The sequence below is a fragment of the Atractosteus spatula genome, chromosome 11 (assembly GCF_055471065.1).
Source record: "Atractosteus spatula isolate fAtrSpa1 chromosome 11, fAtrSpa1.hap1, whole genome shotgun sequence".
Taxonomy (NCBI): Eukaryota; Metazoa; Chordata; class Actinopteri; order Semionotiformes; family Lepisosteidae; genus Atractosteus; species Atractosteus spatula.
Window position 1 is genome coordinate 28748976 of NC_142716.1, and position 16634 is coordinate 28765609.

The 16634-nt window shown below is 36.7% G+C and overlaps 1 protein-coding gene across 2 annotated transcripts in view; it reads right to left on the reverse strand.

Annotated features, from left to right (window-relative positions):
* Window positions 1-16634, reverse strand: part of lhx4 (LIM homeobox 4) — a 49354-nt gene that overhangs the window by 12495 nt on the left and 20225 nt on the right. For both annotated transcript variants that reach the window (XM_088927811.1, XM_088927812.1), the window contains exon 2: window positions 11786-11957. In XM_088927811.1, coding sequence (XP_088783937.1) covers window positions 11786-11957 — 172 coding nt within the window. The remainder of the gene's footprint in view (window positions 1-11785; window positions 11958-16634) is intronic.

Consider the following 16634-nt stretch of genomic DNA (forward strand, 5'->3'; position numbering starts at 1 on the left):
ACTGCAGAAGGAACTAAAAAGTCAGGCTAGGAGTATTCACCTCTTAGTCTGGACAGCTCAGCCACAGCTCAGCACGTTTTACAAGGAAGCTCATCTTAGAAAAATAAACATTTTTGACTAAAACATATACCAGACCCTAGCACCTAGTACCTGGGAAGTACAAAGTGATGCTGTAGTCCACTTAATACCCATAGTGTACACAGAATGACTAGAACTCCTGAAATACATGACAATATGTATGACAATAAAAAGTTCAAAAGCAAACAAAATGATTAGATATCCTAATATATTAAGAAAAAATCAGAAGCTCACATATTTTGCAGGCAGAAACGTAAATAGAATCTATGAAACTATGGTAACTAATTTATTCTTACTTTTTTCTCTTCTTTTATGCCATTGTTATGATCACCGATTTTAAATGTTCCTCAATAAAAAAACCTCTGTCCTTTTTCTGTCTGTACCTCTACTGCTCTTTTGTATATTGAACAATATAAATACAGAATGCATCTTAGGCATCTAATCAGGTTTGTTGGTCCTGTATGTTTAAAAAGTCATCTTAACTCCTTTGATGGGCTGGCAGGATTCCAGTGTGCGCATGGGTCATAACCCTTGTTTTACCAAATAAAAAATATATCCCTAAGAAGTTATGATATTGCTCTGACTGGTTCAATATGAAGCGCAAACAGTGGTGGAAATCATATACAAATACACTGCTTGTGAAGAGAATTCTAGGTATAAAGAAGAAAAGGAAGAAGACCCAGCAACACCACACAAAACAGAGCCACTGACTGTGCAGCTGTTTGTCCAAGAATCCTTCCTAATGTAGTAACACACCCAGTGGACAGTATAAGTGCTGAGACACTGCTCTAATGTGATTCTGTCTGGTATTGTTTTAATCAGTCTGTAGCCTGTAATGTGTCAGTGCTGAGGGTAATATAGGTAACGTGTTTCAGAAAGAAAAACCAAACAGGTGCCAGAGAAACACAGGGAAACAGGCAAACAACAGTATGTGCAGGTAGCATGGTGTTTGCAGCCAGCTGTGGAGACAATCCAGAGCCATAAACAGAGATGAGCAAAGTTCAAAACCAAGAGACACAGTACAAAGTGACAGAGGAGGAGAATCCAGAGAACGAAGTCAGGGTGAAGCAACAGTCCAGAATCCAGGAAGCAAACACAGCAAGAACTTGAAACCTGGTGTGAACCCCAAAACATAGCAAACGCTATAACAGAGTACCTGAGCACTGAGAGATCACGGATTAGTGTACAGTATGTAGTCTTGAACCACCTGAGGCTGGTGTGATGGATAATTGCCTCCAGACTCTCGTTGAATTAATTACCACGGTAACCAGCTCTGAATGTCAGATGGTACATGTGGCCAGGTGCCGTGTAGATACCAGCTTGCCCTGCCACTCATCCATGGCAACGAGCATAACATAGTTTGACATTGACATTTTACATATGGCTAAACTGCTGTTCAGGGAAAGTTACTTTTAAAAAGTAATGCATTAGAGTTACAAATCACTCACATAAGGGATTACTTCTTTAAACGGACTACATAGTAACAAAGTAGGGTTAATAATTTTTTTTAAAGTCATCAGTTACACTGATCTGAGTAGTGTGTGTATAATTACTATATATACAGCAACATATCCATCAATTTTTCACCACTTCTTCCAATTCAGGATCAATGGGGAGCCAGTGCCTATCCAGGCAAGTACAGGAGTAAGGCAGGGATGGGACGGACGAGACAGACAGACACCCATCCATCTCAAGGCAGACACACAGACGCAACCATGCACTTACACCTAGGGCCAATTTTCCCAGAAGCTAATTGACCTACCAGTTAAGCAACATATTATATTATAAGTATAATTATTAAAAATAATTGTCACCACTTCCTTATTCATTTAAAAAATAATAATACCTTACACAAACAGTTTGTAACTGTGATGGATTGCTTTTTAGAAGTGGTTTTACCCAACACTGGTCCTGGCCTATGTTTGTGTCCTCTCTTCTGAACACTCTAAGACAAAATAACACTGAAAGGTAACATAATATAGGAGTTAAATTAAATTTCTGTAATGAAGAGAATACAAAAGAGGATGAATTAGAAAATTTAAGTTATATAAATACAGGCCTCAAAGGGATGACAGACCTTAAACATATGGTAGGGTCAAACAAAATCTATGAGTTCTAAAAAACTTTTCATTGTGTGTCATTAAATTTCCTAGTGCAATAAAATGAGGAGCAGATGTGCACTAAATTCTGCACTAAATTCTGCACTTAGTGCAGATGTGCACTAAAAAAAGAGCAGTGAAAGAGGGGAAGAGCGGTGGCTCTGTGGCTAAGGATCTGTACCTGTGGCTAGAAGGTTGCTGGTTCAATTCCCACAGCTGCCAGAGGAATCCTACTCTGTTGGGCCTGAGCAAGGCCCTTAAGCCAAACTGCTCAGGGGGTGCTGTACAATGGCAGACCCTGTGCTCTGACCCCAGGCTCTCTCCCTGTTTGTGTGTCTCATGGAGAGCAAGCTGGGGTATGCGAAAAGATAATCCCTAATGCAAGAAATTGTAAAGGGTTAATAAAGTGATGTTATAAATTGTGAAGGGTTAATAAAGTGATGTTATTATTAAATTCATTACAACACCTTAACCATTAGGTGTTAGAAAGAATTAGCAGGTCTAAAGTGTTATACTTACATACACTTGGGAGAAATATCACTAAACTAAACAAATTTAGCCTCATAAACAATTGCTGTTACATACATTGAAATAATCATGAAAAACCCCAAACCCACAGCTTGGTGAAAGGTCAAGATTTCAAGAAACCCTCATTTGAAAGAAAACCCTCAAACTCTACTGTTAGAGTGGAAGAGTGAAAGCAAACATTTGTGGATTGAAATGCATGTGAAATGCAATGACCAGCAGCCATATCACCCTGCAACTCACAACAGGTAACCCACTGAAGCTCAGCAGGTGTGAGCCTGGTCAGTACCTGGATGGGAGACCTCCTGGGAAAAAACTAAGGTTGCTGTTGGAAGTGGCAGCAGGGGGAGCTCACCCTGCGGTCCACGTGGGTCCTAATGCCCCAGTATAGCGATGGGGACACTACACTGTAAACAGGCGCCGTCCTTCGGATGAGACATAAAACCGAGGTCCTGACTCTCTGTGGTCATTAAAAATCCCAGGGCGTTTCTTGAAAAGAGTAGGGGTGTAGGATTTCCCGTTGGCCCTTACCAGTCATGGCCTCCTAGTAATCCCCATCTATGAAATGGCTTCATCACTCTGCTCTCCTCCCCACTGATAGCTGGTGTGTGGTGAGCGTTCTGGCGCACTATGGCTGCCGTCGCATCATCCAGGTGGATGCTGCACATTGGTGGTGGTGGAGGGGAGTCCCCATTACCTGTAAAGCGCTTTGAGTGGAGTGTCCAGAAGAGCGCTATATAAGGGTAAGCAATTATTATTATGTGACAATCAGATCCACTGATAAAGGGGTGAACAGGATCTAGACAATAGTGAGGATGCAACTGTGGCAGACAGTATGAAAATAATGGAGGCTAAAAAGTATTGGTGCCCAAGTCCACAGTTAGAGGAATAATTAAGAAATAGCAAGCAAATAACTTGACTGAAACCTTTCCAAGAAGTGGACATCCATAGGAAATATGAGGCAGATCATGCAGGCACATTGCTGGAGTTGACAAGAAAAGCCTGGTATCACCCTTAAAGAAACTTAAAAAGGATTCGGAGGAGCATGGAATATGTCCTGTACAAAGTGCTTAAACAAAAATGTCTTACATCATTTATTATCACAGATCTAACTGGAAATTTCCATTATTTTTTATTCTTTTGTAGCACCGGTCTCTTAAACTATTTATTTTCTCTGTGTCCCTTTCCTTGTTGCTCACAAGCAACCAGTTATGCCTCATTTCTCACTGCAATTTAATTTCTCACTGTGTATCATCTAGTTAAGAGTACAGTAGGTTCTTACATACAGTATGTATTGTTTGGAAATATTGAGACACATGCAGAAGGAAGCACATCTCTCTCACACACGTAATGTATCTAATATTTTCTTACTATATTCTCTTATTTGTTTTGCATCACTGTTATGATACTATATCTTTAGTGTTCCTCTATTATATCTCAATTTCTTATATACCTTTTTCTACCCATACCTCCAGTTCTCTTCCTTGTATTTAACAATATACAGTAAATATACAGTAGAATGCATCTTAGGTATCTAATCAGGTTCTCCGGTCCTGTATGTTCAAAAAGGCATTGTACAGTAACTCCTTTGATGAGCTGGTAGGATTCCAGCATGCACATGGGTCGTAGCCCTGGTCTTCCAAAATGAGCAATACATGTGTGTCCCTAAAATCTTACTATATACACTGCTCACAATAGTTGGATATGAAGCACAGTCATGGAAATGGTTTATAAACACACTGCTTGTAAGGAGACCCAAAAACCCAGGTCACTGGTTTGAAATATGATGTATTGTTTGGTTGCTTACTTCTGCAGATAGATTATAATAAGTTCTGAACATTAATTTAAGTAAGAATATTTTGTGTCGACTTGCATGTTCTTTCGGGTTTTCTCTAAGTTCTCCAATTTCCTACCAAAAAGTTCCAAAATACATGTTGGGTGAGGTGAATCAGAGTATCTTGATTTTCTGGTACATCTGTGTGCTCTACAAAAGCCCGTTTCAAGGTTAAGTCCCAGCTTCTACCGAATACATCCAGGCTAGCCTCCAGCTCAGAGGGAGCTGTGGTCCTCAATAATAAAAATGGCTTCTGATAAGAGATGGATGGACAAACATGAATTTTAAGATTGAAATACAATGGAATCTTTACATTTCTGGAAATCATGTTTTCCAGATACCCCTTGTTAATTTGAATAATCTCCAGCAGTCACCGAAACACTAATTTAAGTAAAGAGGGTGCCTGCTGCAGTGCAGTGAAATGGGAGTCCTGAGGCTGCCTCAACTCTACAGTTTATGGCTCACAGATAGTTAACTTATTGGATTATTCAATTTAAAAGGATAGAACAGAGCATATACGAAGACTATATGTGATATATCTATCACAAGAGTTCAACTCTGTTGTCATAGATTGGCAATAGAGTCATTGTCTGTGCTTCACTATTCTAAAGAGATTTAATTAACTGATTTGGTTTACCATTAGGGTAATTTGTAAAGTATTGTTTTCTTCACCAACCTGAGTACTTCTGTGTTGTGGAACATGGCCCACCTTTACATTAGGATGAGAAACATAAGCATTCAAATGAGGACATTTGTCTGCTAGTAGCTCAAGCAGTCATTGCTTGAAGGATCCCAAACACAGAGGGTACTTATTTCTCCCTCCTATTCACAGCCTTAAAAGATATTTGCTCCACTATTGTCTGAAGGGAATATACTGTAAATCTCAGTTTAATTGACCTGGTAAGGGACAACATTTAAGTTTATATTTTGGTGTTGGTCCTCATGTCTGACAACATATGCAATTACAGTAGGTATCTCAGTGTATAACAAGTCAAGGCAGATCTACAGATTTTTTTAACATTTAGAGCGCACCTCATGTATGCGCACTTCCCACATTTCTCTAACAAGACATCAGACATTACCTGAAGCTGAAGGTGTCAATCTACAGTACCTTAGGACAGGCCCCAAACCGATTTCCAGATTACCAGACCTCCAATGATTTATCCAGTATGGATGAACCTCAGAGCCTGTGGGATAGTAATTCAGGGTCCACACATGTATTCACCTGCACAGTGTTTGTCACTGTGTGCTTGGAAGGACAACAATTGAGGAGGTAATAAAACTCGGAAGGAGTAGCATGAGTGCTGCGTTTGAGACAAAGGAATAGCGTAGAGGAATAGTTAGGGCTCTGGGCTCTTAATCGGGAGATTGTAGTTTTAAGTCCCCACAGCAACACTCCTATTGTACTTTTCATCAAGGTACTTCACCACAGATGTTCAAGTGTGCACATCTATATACATGGGTTTTGATTCTGGACATTACCACACTGCTTTTTAGGACAAGATGGAAACACAAATCAAACCTGACAAATTGAAACCATAATTTGCAAGATTGCAGAATCAAAAGGCAAACAGACAAGACACGTGTCACCTACTGTATTGTAGCAGTCTCATACAATGGGTAGCTTCCAAATTTGAATTTCATTTCAGCTGAAGTTAACGTTTATACAGCACGTGCCTACAAATGAACAAGCCTTAAGAAAAAAGAATACAAAAAGAACGTTCAAAACCCTTTTAACCAAACACTAAAAAGTAAACATCAGAATCTTACTTTTTTCTAGCAGTCTTGAAATTAGCAGATGTCTTGCGTACCCCACGTCATATAGATGCACAAATACCAGCACAAACATACAGTAAAGCAGTAACTTTAGATCTCTAAAACTGAACGTCCTGCCATCTGTACACCTTTTAAATGTATTGTATGTGACTTGAGACATACAATAAAGTTATTGTTTCATGTATTGATATACAGTATACAGTAGTAATAAAGCAGCTTACTTGCCCAGAACATCTGATCAGTAGCATCTAAACTCTTTTAGATTTAGAGCAAATATCGCCATTGGTTGGTGTGACATTGTACCAAAGGCACTGTCTAGAAGAATATCTTGTAATAAAACACAAAAATAAACTGTGAAATCTTATATCAGAGCTCACAAAAGATTTAAGCATTTTTGTAAGATTTAGAAATACAAAGCTGGTATAAAACAAGGAAATGGTGACAGTATCAGAAGACGGTATTGTTAGACAATACCAACATTTCAAAACATTTTTCAGCGAAAGTAAAATAAAATCAAATATTCAACATTAAAATGTTTCTGGCTTCATTTCTGCAGAAAGCTTTGGTAACAAAAACTAAGAAAAAAACTGTCATGAACAGTAAAGGATAAATCACAACGTCTAGATATTTTTGCTCTCATGCAATTGCTTTATGCTTCAGCTTTTGATACAGTATTGACATCCATATTAGTTAAACGCAAATCAATCAATCAGTCAATCACTTTTAATTTTATGGAGTGCTTTTTCATGGTAAGGACCTTCTTAAAGAGCTTTATAAGTCATGCTACATTGGAGCAGAATGGGACCTAGTGCGCAAAATGACTACAGCATTTCTGTATTTAAATATTGTTACTGCTGCCACCTCCCTGCTGCGTGTGAACCATTCCTAAGCAAGAGGCTTCTGTAGGACTGAGACCGGAGGGAAACAACGCTTGGGCACAGACAGACAAAGGAGTGACATTTAAACTGCAATGGAACAGGGAAGAAATGGAGGACATGCAAATGAAGCAGAAGACAAGTATGTTAGAAAGGTTGCAATTGATAGGAGGCCTTTTGGTCCATCTTTCTTATTTTCACTAAGTAAATCAAAAACTCCATCCTTCCGCTCCTTGATAGATCTCAGAGTCTGGGCCTTTCGTTTACCCTGCGCTAAGTCAGTTCTCTTTTAGTTCCCTTCAGCTGGGAGCCAACATCTTTGTTTTTCTACTGCGTGTAAGATAATTCCCTGGTTTGACCCTATATTTACCCCATAGGACTTTATATACTTAAACACTGAAGTGGCTTAGCTCCTTTAACCTGTCTTTGTATAACAACACCCTGAGACAAGAAATCCATTTAGTTGCACTTCTTTAAACTCTTTCTAAACCAAGAATATCCGGTTTTATGATATGCTGAACAACACCAAGTACAATACTCTAAATGAAGTCTTTCTATTGCATTGTGCATAGTTTTTCTTGATTTAAATTACACATTTTTCACTATCTATCAAAGCATTCTGTTTTTTTACTGCCTAGCAATGTCTTCATTATGTACAAAAATCTACAATAAACACCCAGAACCTTTTCCTGCTTCCTGCTGCTCAACAGGATTCATATAGAATATGTTCCTACTCCCTCTATAGACTGCTTTGCAATGTTTGTCAACATTGAATTTAATATGCCTAGTGTCTGCCCAATCCTGATTTTTTCTAAGACTTTGGATAATTCTATTGTTTACACCCTACCTGTTTTTTGGACTCCCCTAATTTTGAATCATGAGCAAATTTAACATGTTTTCTTACTATATCCAGATTGTTCCTTGATATAGATCAGGAAGAGCAGCTGGCCTAAAACAGAACCCTGCTGTACACCACTACTTACATCTGTTCATTCAGAGGTTATATACCTTAAGAAGATGTGCTATTTCCTGTTTATTAACCAGTCCTTGATCCTCGTACAAGCGTTAATTAGATTCCTATTGCTTTTCATTAGGAATAAAATGTTTTTTTTTAAGTTTTCTGTAAATCTACATATATAACATATGTCATCTGTTTTAGTGTTATCATCTGCCCTGTTGCTGGTGTGAAGAATTCCAGCTAAATAAGAACTTCCCTGTCAATCCCATGTTGCGTAACTCTTAAAATGCCATTTAATATTCTTCTAATTTAACCATATTGTTTCCATAACATTTACAAAAAAAGGAAGTCTGCTTGGTCTACAATAAGACAGTCTAGTTCAGTTCTGTCCTCCTTTTTATGAATAGGTGTTCGTGAGAGTGGACATATCCTAATTATGAACCTGTGAATCAGATCCATAATTTCTTTAAGACTGGGAAATAAGTCAGACAGAAGCAATTTATTAGTTTTTAGTCATTGTAACCCATGAAGACCTCAATGCCACTTAAATTACTTAAATTATGAAGTACTATATGATCTCGTTATATAACACAGGACATTGATGTCTTTTAGTGTAAAAACCATGCATGTCATGTTAGTTTAGCATGCTTACTATGTCTTTTCTTTCCTATATTATTAGTGGTAAAAAATCGTTTCATTATTACCGTAGTTAAAAGTCACCCCAGCCGTTAATCTAAGCAAGTTTTAAGAAGTCATTCATTTAAACCCCTGAACCATCCAACACATCTCAGTACTTAAAAATTCCCCATTTATTTTCTACTTATTAAAAGTGTGCTTTAGACTGAATATTCATTTCACTTTTATACAGCCACAATGTGGTGTTTTGCCAGACCTCACAGATACATCCATTTCTCCTATTCTGACTAAAGAAATTCATAGAATTAAAGCCATTTATTATTCTGTAATTAACTGTGAAACTCAGTTTTTGGATAGCACAACTGCTATCTTGATTCCAGCCTGGAACACCCTCTGTGAGGAGTTTGCATGGTTCTCCATAGGGCTAAACCATTCAAAATCCATGAGATTAACATTCAGAAATAAAACTAAAAAGACATGTACATTAGACTTGTCTGGAAACCCTTGAATAAAGTGTAGAGGCATACGGATATAAAGGCAGAAAAAGAGGGCATTTAACCCCCCTAGGAGGAAAATAAACACAAATATTTGATATTGATATTTGGTTTGAGTAAATAATCACATTCTGACTCTTTGTGTTGAGGTACTGTACATATGTAAAACATACAGACTTCTTCTAAGACCAAGAACTAGAAAACCAAGGTGGACAATGATCAGAATGTGCCGTTACTTGGACTCTTTTCTGCATAAAAGGAACACAGGGAATATAAAACTATTCATAAAAATAGGTCACCACTTTAGGAGTAATTCATAATTATGGTGATGTTGATGATGGTTCCCGCAACACCGTATAGTATAAAGCAGATGATAGTTACTATTATTATTATTATTATTATTATTATTATTATTATTATTATGCTTTAGTATTATGAATTAACATGTCAATACCTCCTAGTCACAGCAGGACCCAAAATAATGGTGAGGAATAAATTCGTAGTACTCGTCAATATTTCCATTTTAAATTAAAGAATAATATTTATGTGTGCGTTTTTCCATTGCACAAGGACAGAAATCAGTGAGCATTATTCACAGAATAATGCAGAAGGCCACTTTTGGAATAAAGATCAATTCTGCATAAACTTGCCCGTATTTGTTACTTTTTACCATATTTAACACAATTGTACAAATAGTGTTATACACTCTTCATCGTGCTTGACGGAGGAACAGTAAATGCAGAACGATTTTTTAAGTATTAACATCAATTAAAACAAAAACAATTATTATTAAAAATATTTGTGCATTACACCTTTTTATTCTGATGCTTTGCCCCAGACCGTCCCAAGCGAAGACAGTAAGTTAAATAAGTCAGTGAGTAATTACTCGCGAAAGAACAATCGAAAATATAGATTTACAATGAAAATAATTACTTAAAGGGTTGAAGATCTTAGCGATTGATTTTCTAATGTGAAACGAACTAACAGCTGGCACTAATATTCAAGAAACGGAGAGTGAACAGAAATGGTAAAAAATAAGTTGTCCAAAGAATATGAAGAAAAATGTGCTGAATTAAGACCAGCTTCTGGATACCGCTAAAATGAGAAACGTCTCATTGTAGTCCCCACTGAAAGACGGGTAACACGAATCAACCTGATGAAAGAGATGTTATTCCTAAACCATTCTGAAAGTCTATTTGCGTGTCTTTCAGTTTGAATGTGATAGGCAGCGTCTGAAGATTTCAATTTGCCATGATACAACGCTAGCTCCAGTCAACCCAGAACAAGGCCCGAGGGTCTCTAGGGATTTTGAACTGGATTTGAAAGAAAGGCGGACAAAAAACTCAAATTAATGTCTAGCAAGTCACGGATTTGTGTCAGTGAGCAAAAGCTCTGTCTGCTCTTGTCGGATACAAAGTTGTGTGTAGCTATTATCACAGTTTACACTACAGCATCTTCGAATGTACCAAATCTATAAGCATTATTCATAAGGAGAACAAACGTTAACAAAATCTGAATAAGAAGGTACAGTATCTAGGCATCAAACAGGAACAACTGCAGTACTGTGTCTTATCGATTGAGTGTTTCTTTGAGGTACTTGCTATGACTAGTAATTTTTCGAAGATATAATCCACAGCATGCACTTAGCTCTACTTATTTCAATGTATAAACGTGCACCTTAGTTGTGGTTACAATATATCTATGATGATCCGATAACAGAAAAGAACAATCTGAAATGTCACTTTATAATCATGTGTTATGGTATGATTGGAGAGTCAGAATAAAATCGTATAACTGCTGATTTAAAATAAAATATTCTCATATTTTTGGTGTTAATGAAAATGCGAATGAATTCTGGAAAACACTCAAAGCCACCTTCTACTATCAATGCCCTCATCGGAATGAGTCTCACGTAACACCGTATTAGCACAGTTAAATTATTATTTCATTCAGCTAGCACACAGGCTTCTTTTTCCTTGTTAACATTTAATAATAAACACCAATACAGAGTGAAAATATAAATACAAATACAGCGACGTAAAACGGTGTTTAATACTCAATCAACGAGTCTGACTTGTTTCGGTTGCATTCCTACCGTACAAGACATTTCAAAATAGGATTCGCACAGAACTAGAGCAAATGAAGAGAAGGTTTTAGAAATGTCGCCGTGAACCTTAATCTTAATTCTATTAAGACAACTAAACTATAAATATTCCCCTTTAGAAATACTTCAAATAAAATAATCAAAATATGTATTGTTTTGTAAATCATATTCAACTATGGCAGTGTTACGGAAACATAATGGTGAAATTGCTTACAAACTTGCTTGCAAATAAAAATCATTTACTGTACAAATCCAGTCGAGTGCTTTCTCCACTGACGTGCAATGTATTTAAGGTTGCCCGATTTCATGTTTTGCCAGTGTGAAACTACTTGTGAGGGGGAAAAAAAAGACAGACAAGCAGGACACCGTGTGTGCGGGTAGAAAGCACGGAAACAGTCCCACTCACTTGAAGAAATCCTCTTTGCAGTAGACGTTCCCCGCCCGCGAGAAACACTTCTCCGCCAGCAGAGCGTGACAGTCGGCGCACTTCAGGCACTTGGAGTGCCAGTGTCTGTCCAGCACCTTCAGGATAAACTTGTCCAGGATGTGTTGACTGCAGCCCGCGCACTGGGGAATTTCTGCAGGAGAAAAAAATAACAAAATGCAGCCTAATTTATTCCATCAGCACAAGAGCAATTAATATAGAAATGGTATATGTCCCATTCTTTAAACCACTACAATAAAAGCAAATAGTAAAGCAATGAAAGCAGTATTATATATATAGTATTATACTATTATACTATTAACACGAGTCTGAAAAAAAATGTTCATTGAAAACTAAATTACAATATAATGTATCATTGAGGAACAAATTAAAAACAATGTAATAATAATAGTAATATTTATAAAGATCAAATGCAAGATGGCCGGTAGTGATATCAGTCATTTTCTTTATTTTCTTAATTTGCGTGCTCGATTTTAATTAAAATTGTGGCTAGGTACTATAACAGTATTATATAATAGACATATGTCATAGAATTATTATATATCACAAAATTAAATATTGGAATCATCAAACGTGTAGGTTTCGCCACTGAAAATGTGTGTACGTTTATGTATTACCTGCAGTGAATGTGCGCTGTAACTCAAGAAAATAAGCGGTGTCTCGCGATAATTTAGAGATTTTTCAGAATCTGAAAATAATAGAAATACCAGCAACTATTCCTAATAATGACTCACACGTTTTTTTAAAGACCAAAACATATTTTTCTACTGATTTACACCTTGGATGTGATTAAAAATATAATTAGCAAAAATCAGTGTTCTTCTGTATAAACTCCATTATATTAATGGTAGTTTTATGCAAAGTTACTTCTGAACTTAACGTTTTTGGCAAATGAAGGACTGATCAATAAAGCATTTTTTCACCATTTACTCTACAGTGTACGTTTATTGGGAAGTACAGGAGTAACGTCTGTATGTGGGTATGTGTAAATGTGCAGTATACAGTACACACACATGTAAGAAAAACCTGGCAATGTTCTCGTTATTGTAACAAATACCTAACCCTGTTAAGGTTTAAGAACAGCTATCTTAATTAATACAAGTACTGCAACCTATAATAAGCCATTCCGCTAAGTACTGTGTATATCGTATTCAGTTTTGCTCACACCTTAAAAACATAAAGTAGATTGAATTTGTTTCTGGGGGGAATTTCGTGGTCTGCATGTAGGTTTTGTTCAATTAACCTTCTTGTCATGTAAAATTACTTGATGATTTTTTTTCACGAGGATGACAAAGATGAAACTGTCCTACATTTTTTAATTCATAGATTTCCTGCTTGCTGTTAGGCTGTTTGTAATTAATTGCATGCGAGGCATATACACCTAATCATAAAATTAAATCAATGTTTAAATGGCGTTTTGACAGATTTTAACTTAGAGATGTCCCACTTCTAAGGTTTGACTGTGGGGCACATGTCTAAATGTAATAACATCTGTACCATGGAGTATGGATTTCGGTTTTGACCAGACTCTCACACGAACTGATTTGACGAAACCAGTACTTAGACTTTCAATACGTCTATTCCGGTGATTTCAGAATCCACAGATTGTACAGACTACATTAAGCCTCGACATCCATGTGCGCAATATCAAACAAGGGTCAGTATAAAACAATGGATTTTGGTCCAACAATGGATCCAATGGTCCAAAGAGAGATATATTTCTAATATGTGCTCCAAATCACTCATCCAGTGGACCCCACATATCAAAAAAGGGGCAGGAAATTGGGGCCAGGCTGGTCACCTGGTATGAAATCCCCTTTAAGCACGTGTGGACCATTCTAGATCGATCACGCGAAAGCGTCCCCCATGTTGCCTTGCGTGGTGACTGAGCTGAAGGACTGGGTCTAGTGGCACCCACCTAGAGCATCGATTTCAACGCAAAAGGTGGACTGGAACTCCCTTAAACTCAACACAATTCAACACAAAACCAAGTTCATGTTTTGTGTAACTGCCATGGCAATCAATACGCTCGATCTCCTCGTTTACCTTTACGGTGGAAACTTCCTCAATGCCAGTGTCCGCCCTTAGACTGTATGATTGATTTCTACTGTAACTGTAGTTTCTGTGTTTTGTTGCTTTTGTTACACCTACTGTGAACAGTACACTACAGCTTTGCATTTTTAATTTTTGTAACATTTTGTTTTGGTTGCAGTATCATTTGATGTTACAGTATAGTAGTTCCTTTCTGTATTATATATTCATGCATTAAAATTTCATTGTTCATTGTTTGTAGCCACATTGGATAAAGCCGAATATTAAATAAGCATTTTCCGTGGTCACAGAAAATTATTTTGAAAGTGTTTACACTTTTGAAAGCTGAAAAATGTAGAGCGTAATTCAGTAGATGAACAGAATAACAGGAGTGAAAACGTATGTACAGTAAGCGATGGGCAATACCATTATTTTACAAAATACATGACTCTTTTATGATATTTCTGTTCACCTTTGAAAGTGTAAGAAAAATAAAAATGAATATTTCTAACTTTTAAATGATGTATTTTGCTCGGTTTTCCGCCATGCCAAGATTTTAGGTGAACTAAACCTATATACACCACGATATAAACCTCAGGTAATTTTGAAAACAATAAAATACAAAGTAGTTATATATAATAGAAAAGTACATTTGAATATTAATACTAAAATGGGCTTGTACTGTCCGTTTACAAATAAGACAGCAATAAGATCTTACATTATTTTTGTTATGAACGACACATCGAAAACACAATTTCTAATTTTTCCACACTACAAAATTATTTTTTGCCGTAAAAAAAGCTGTGCGACGATGACGGTGATGACGACGACAACAACAATGGTGTGTTTATAAAAATGTGTAATTTTTGTTTGCTAATCATAACCCAGAATTGCGTAGTACTAGTTTGTATGGTTTAAACTTGCAATATTATACCTCTAACAAAGCAGGAGTTTGAGGTTAAACCAGGCTATCGCTTAGTTCGTATAAAAAAATCTAATATTTGGATGTACTGTATGTGAGTACTGTTACTTTCAGAAATTAACAATTAAAAAAATATATTTAAACTTGACATTTTTTGTAAACAATACATGGTATATTAAAATATTTTTTTTTTACATTTTAATTTTAAAGAGCAGTTTAATGTAGCTTAAAACCAGCAATGAAAACTTGCTTTTGTTAAAAACATACTTGTTAGATAACCCATTGCTGGCTGTTTGTGTTGAAACCCTTAAAATACTCCTAGAAAACGTCAACGAATCACTGTTCGCCTGTTATTTTCTAAAGATACCTGTACGTATAATATCTGCTTAAAATGCCTCTTCATGTTCCATGTTCTAACAAGTGAAACTACTATACTATCTCGCATCTCTTACAGCAGGTCGGGCGTTCTTCAAGTTAATCAATAATGCTTTTTACTTGCTTCACAACTCATTTAAAATGTGAGTCTACACTTTTAAAATAAATAGAATAAACTTTGCGTTGCATATCAACACATGCTAAAATGTCATAAATCTGAAATCGGAATACCATTGGTGAAAGACTTCGCTTAGAAGAAATTACGACATCAATTTATAAGTGGAAAGGAACTCAATGCATGCTATTCCGATGAGGAGGGACTGCATATACACATTAGGCCATATTGTCAGTTTCTGACGGACAGCTGTTTCTTATTGTATTTTTAAGCCTCATGTCCCATTTGAAATTGTGAAAACCGTTGTGAAATATTGTTTCATATTGCAATAAAAGCCGTTGCCCTACGATTTCTGGATGTGTTTTCTTAAAGGAAAAAACTCTTCTGGCGAGGTGCTGAATGGACAGCGCCGTCAAAGTTCTATAGTAAACCAGCAGAGTTACTGACCTCTGTAAAGTTCCCATTCCCTCCCTCGCCAGAGCGCCTTAGACCTGTTCTACTGTCTAGCTCTCGTTTGCTTCAGTCTCTGGATTCTCGTCTTGAGGAATGCCACACGGGTTTGGCTATCCTCACCGGTCTGCTGACGTAGCCTAATGTCCATTATAGATAACCTCAGTTCACCTGGGACTTGAGGCCTTAAAGCTTCAAAACTCTGTCGTTACTTCACGGCGACGCGCCGACCAGAAACCTGACACCTGTATTCCACTTTCTACTGACATCCGACTCAGAGCCACAATGAACCGTAATCTGGGCGCATTCCACGAACTCTCTTTCAAAACGGATGCAATGTGCACAACACTGAAAACAATGTCTTTGAAAGGCTCAAAATATAACATATAAATTCCAGACAAGAGAGAGCCCGAGACCGCATTACATGGACTTTGGATATATGAAACTACGGAGTCAGTTCTACGAAACTACGAGTTTGTCAATTCTAACACATTTGTAGGTTTTGTTAGAAGATAATGAGTGTTAAAACCATAAGGTTCAATATTTATTATAAAAAAACATGTTTATAGATTAAGGTTAACATGTTTATAAATGATTAAATATTTCTAAAGCAGCAAAAATATTTAAGAATATATTTTGTAACGGCCAGTATATTCTCAACTAAATCGTAGTTTCAGTATTTATTTTTTCGAAAAAGTATCACCATTATTATTGTTGCTGTTAGTATTGCAATAGTTCTCGGGGGCGTTGTAAAACATAATATCAAACGCGTGGTAGATTTAAGTAAAATTACATTAGTTCTAGTGTTTAATACAAGTAATAATAAAAAAGGTCCAAATGCAATTCTTCTGCTGATAATAATATTTGTGTATCTATATTTCCAGCTATATTATTGTTAAATTTTATTTAACAGAAGA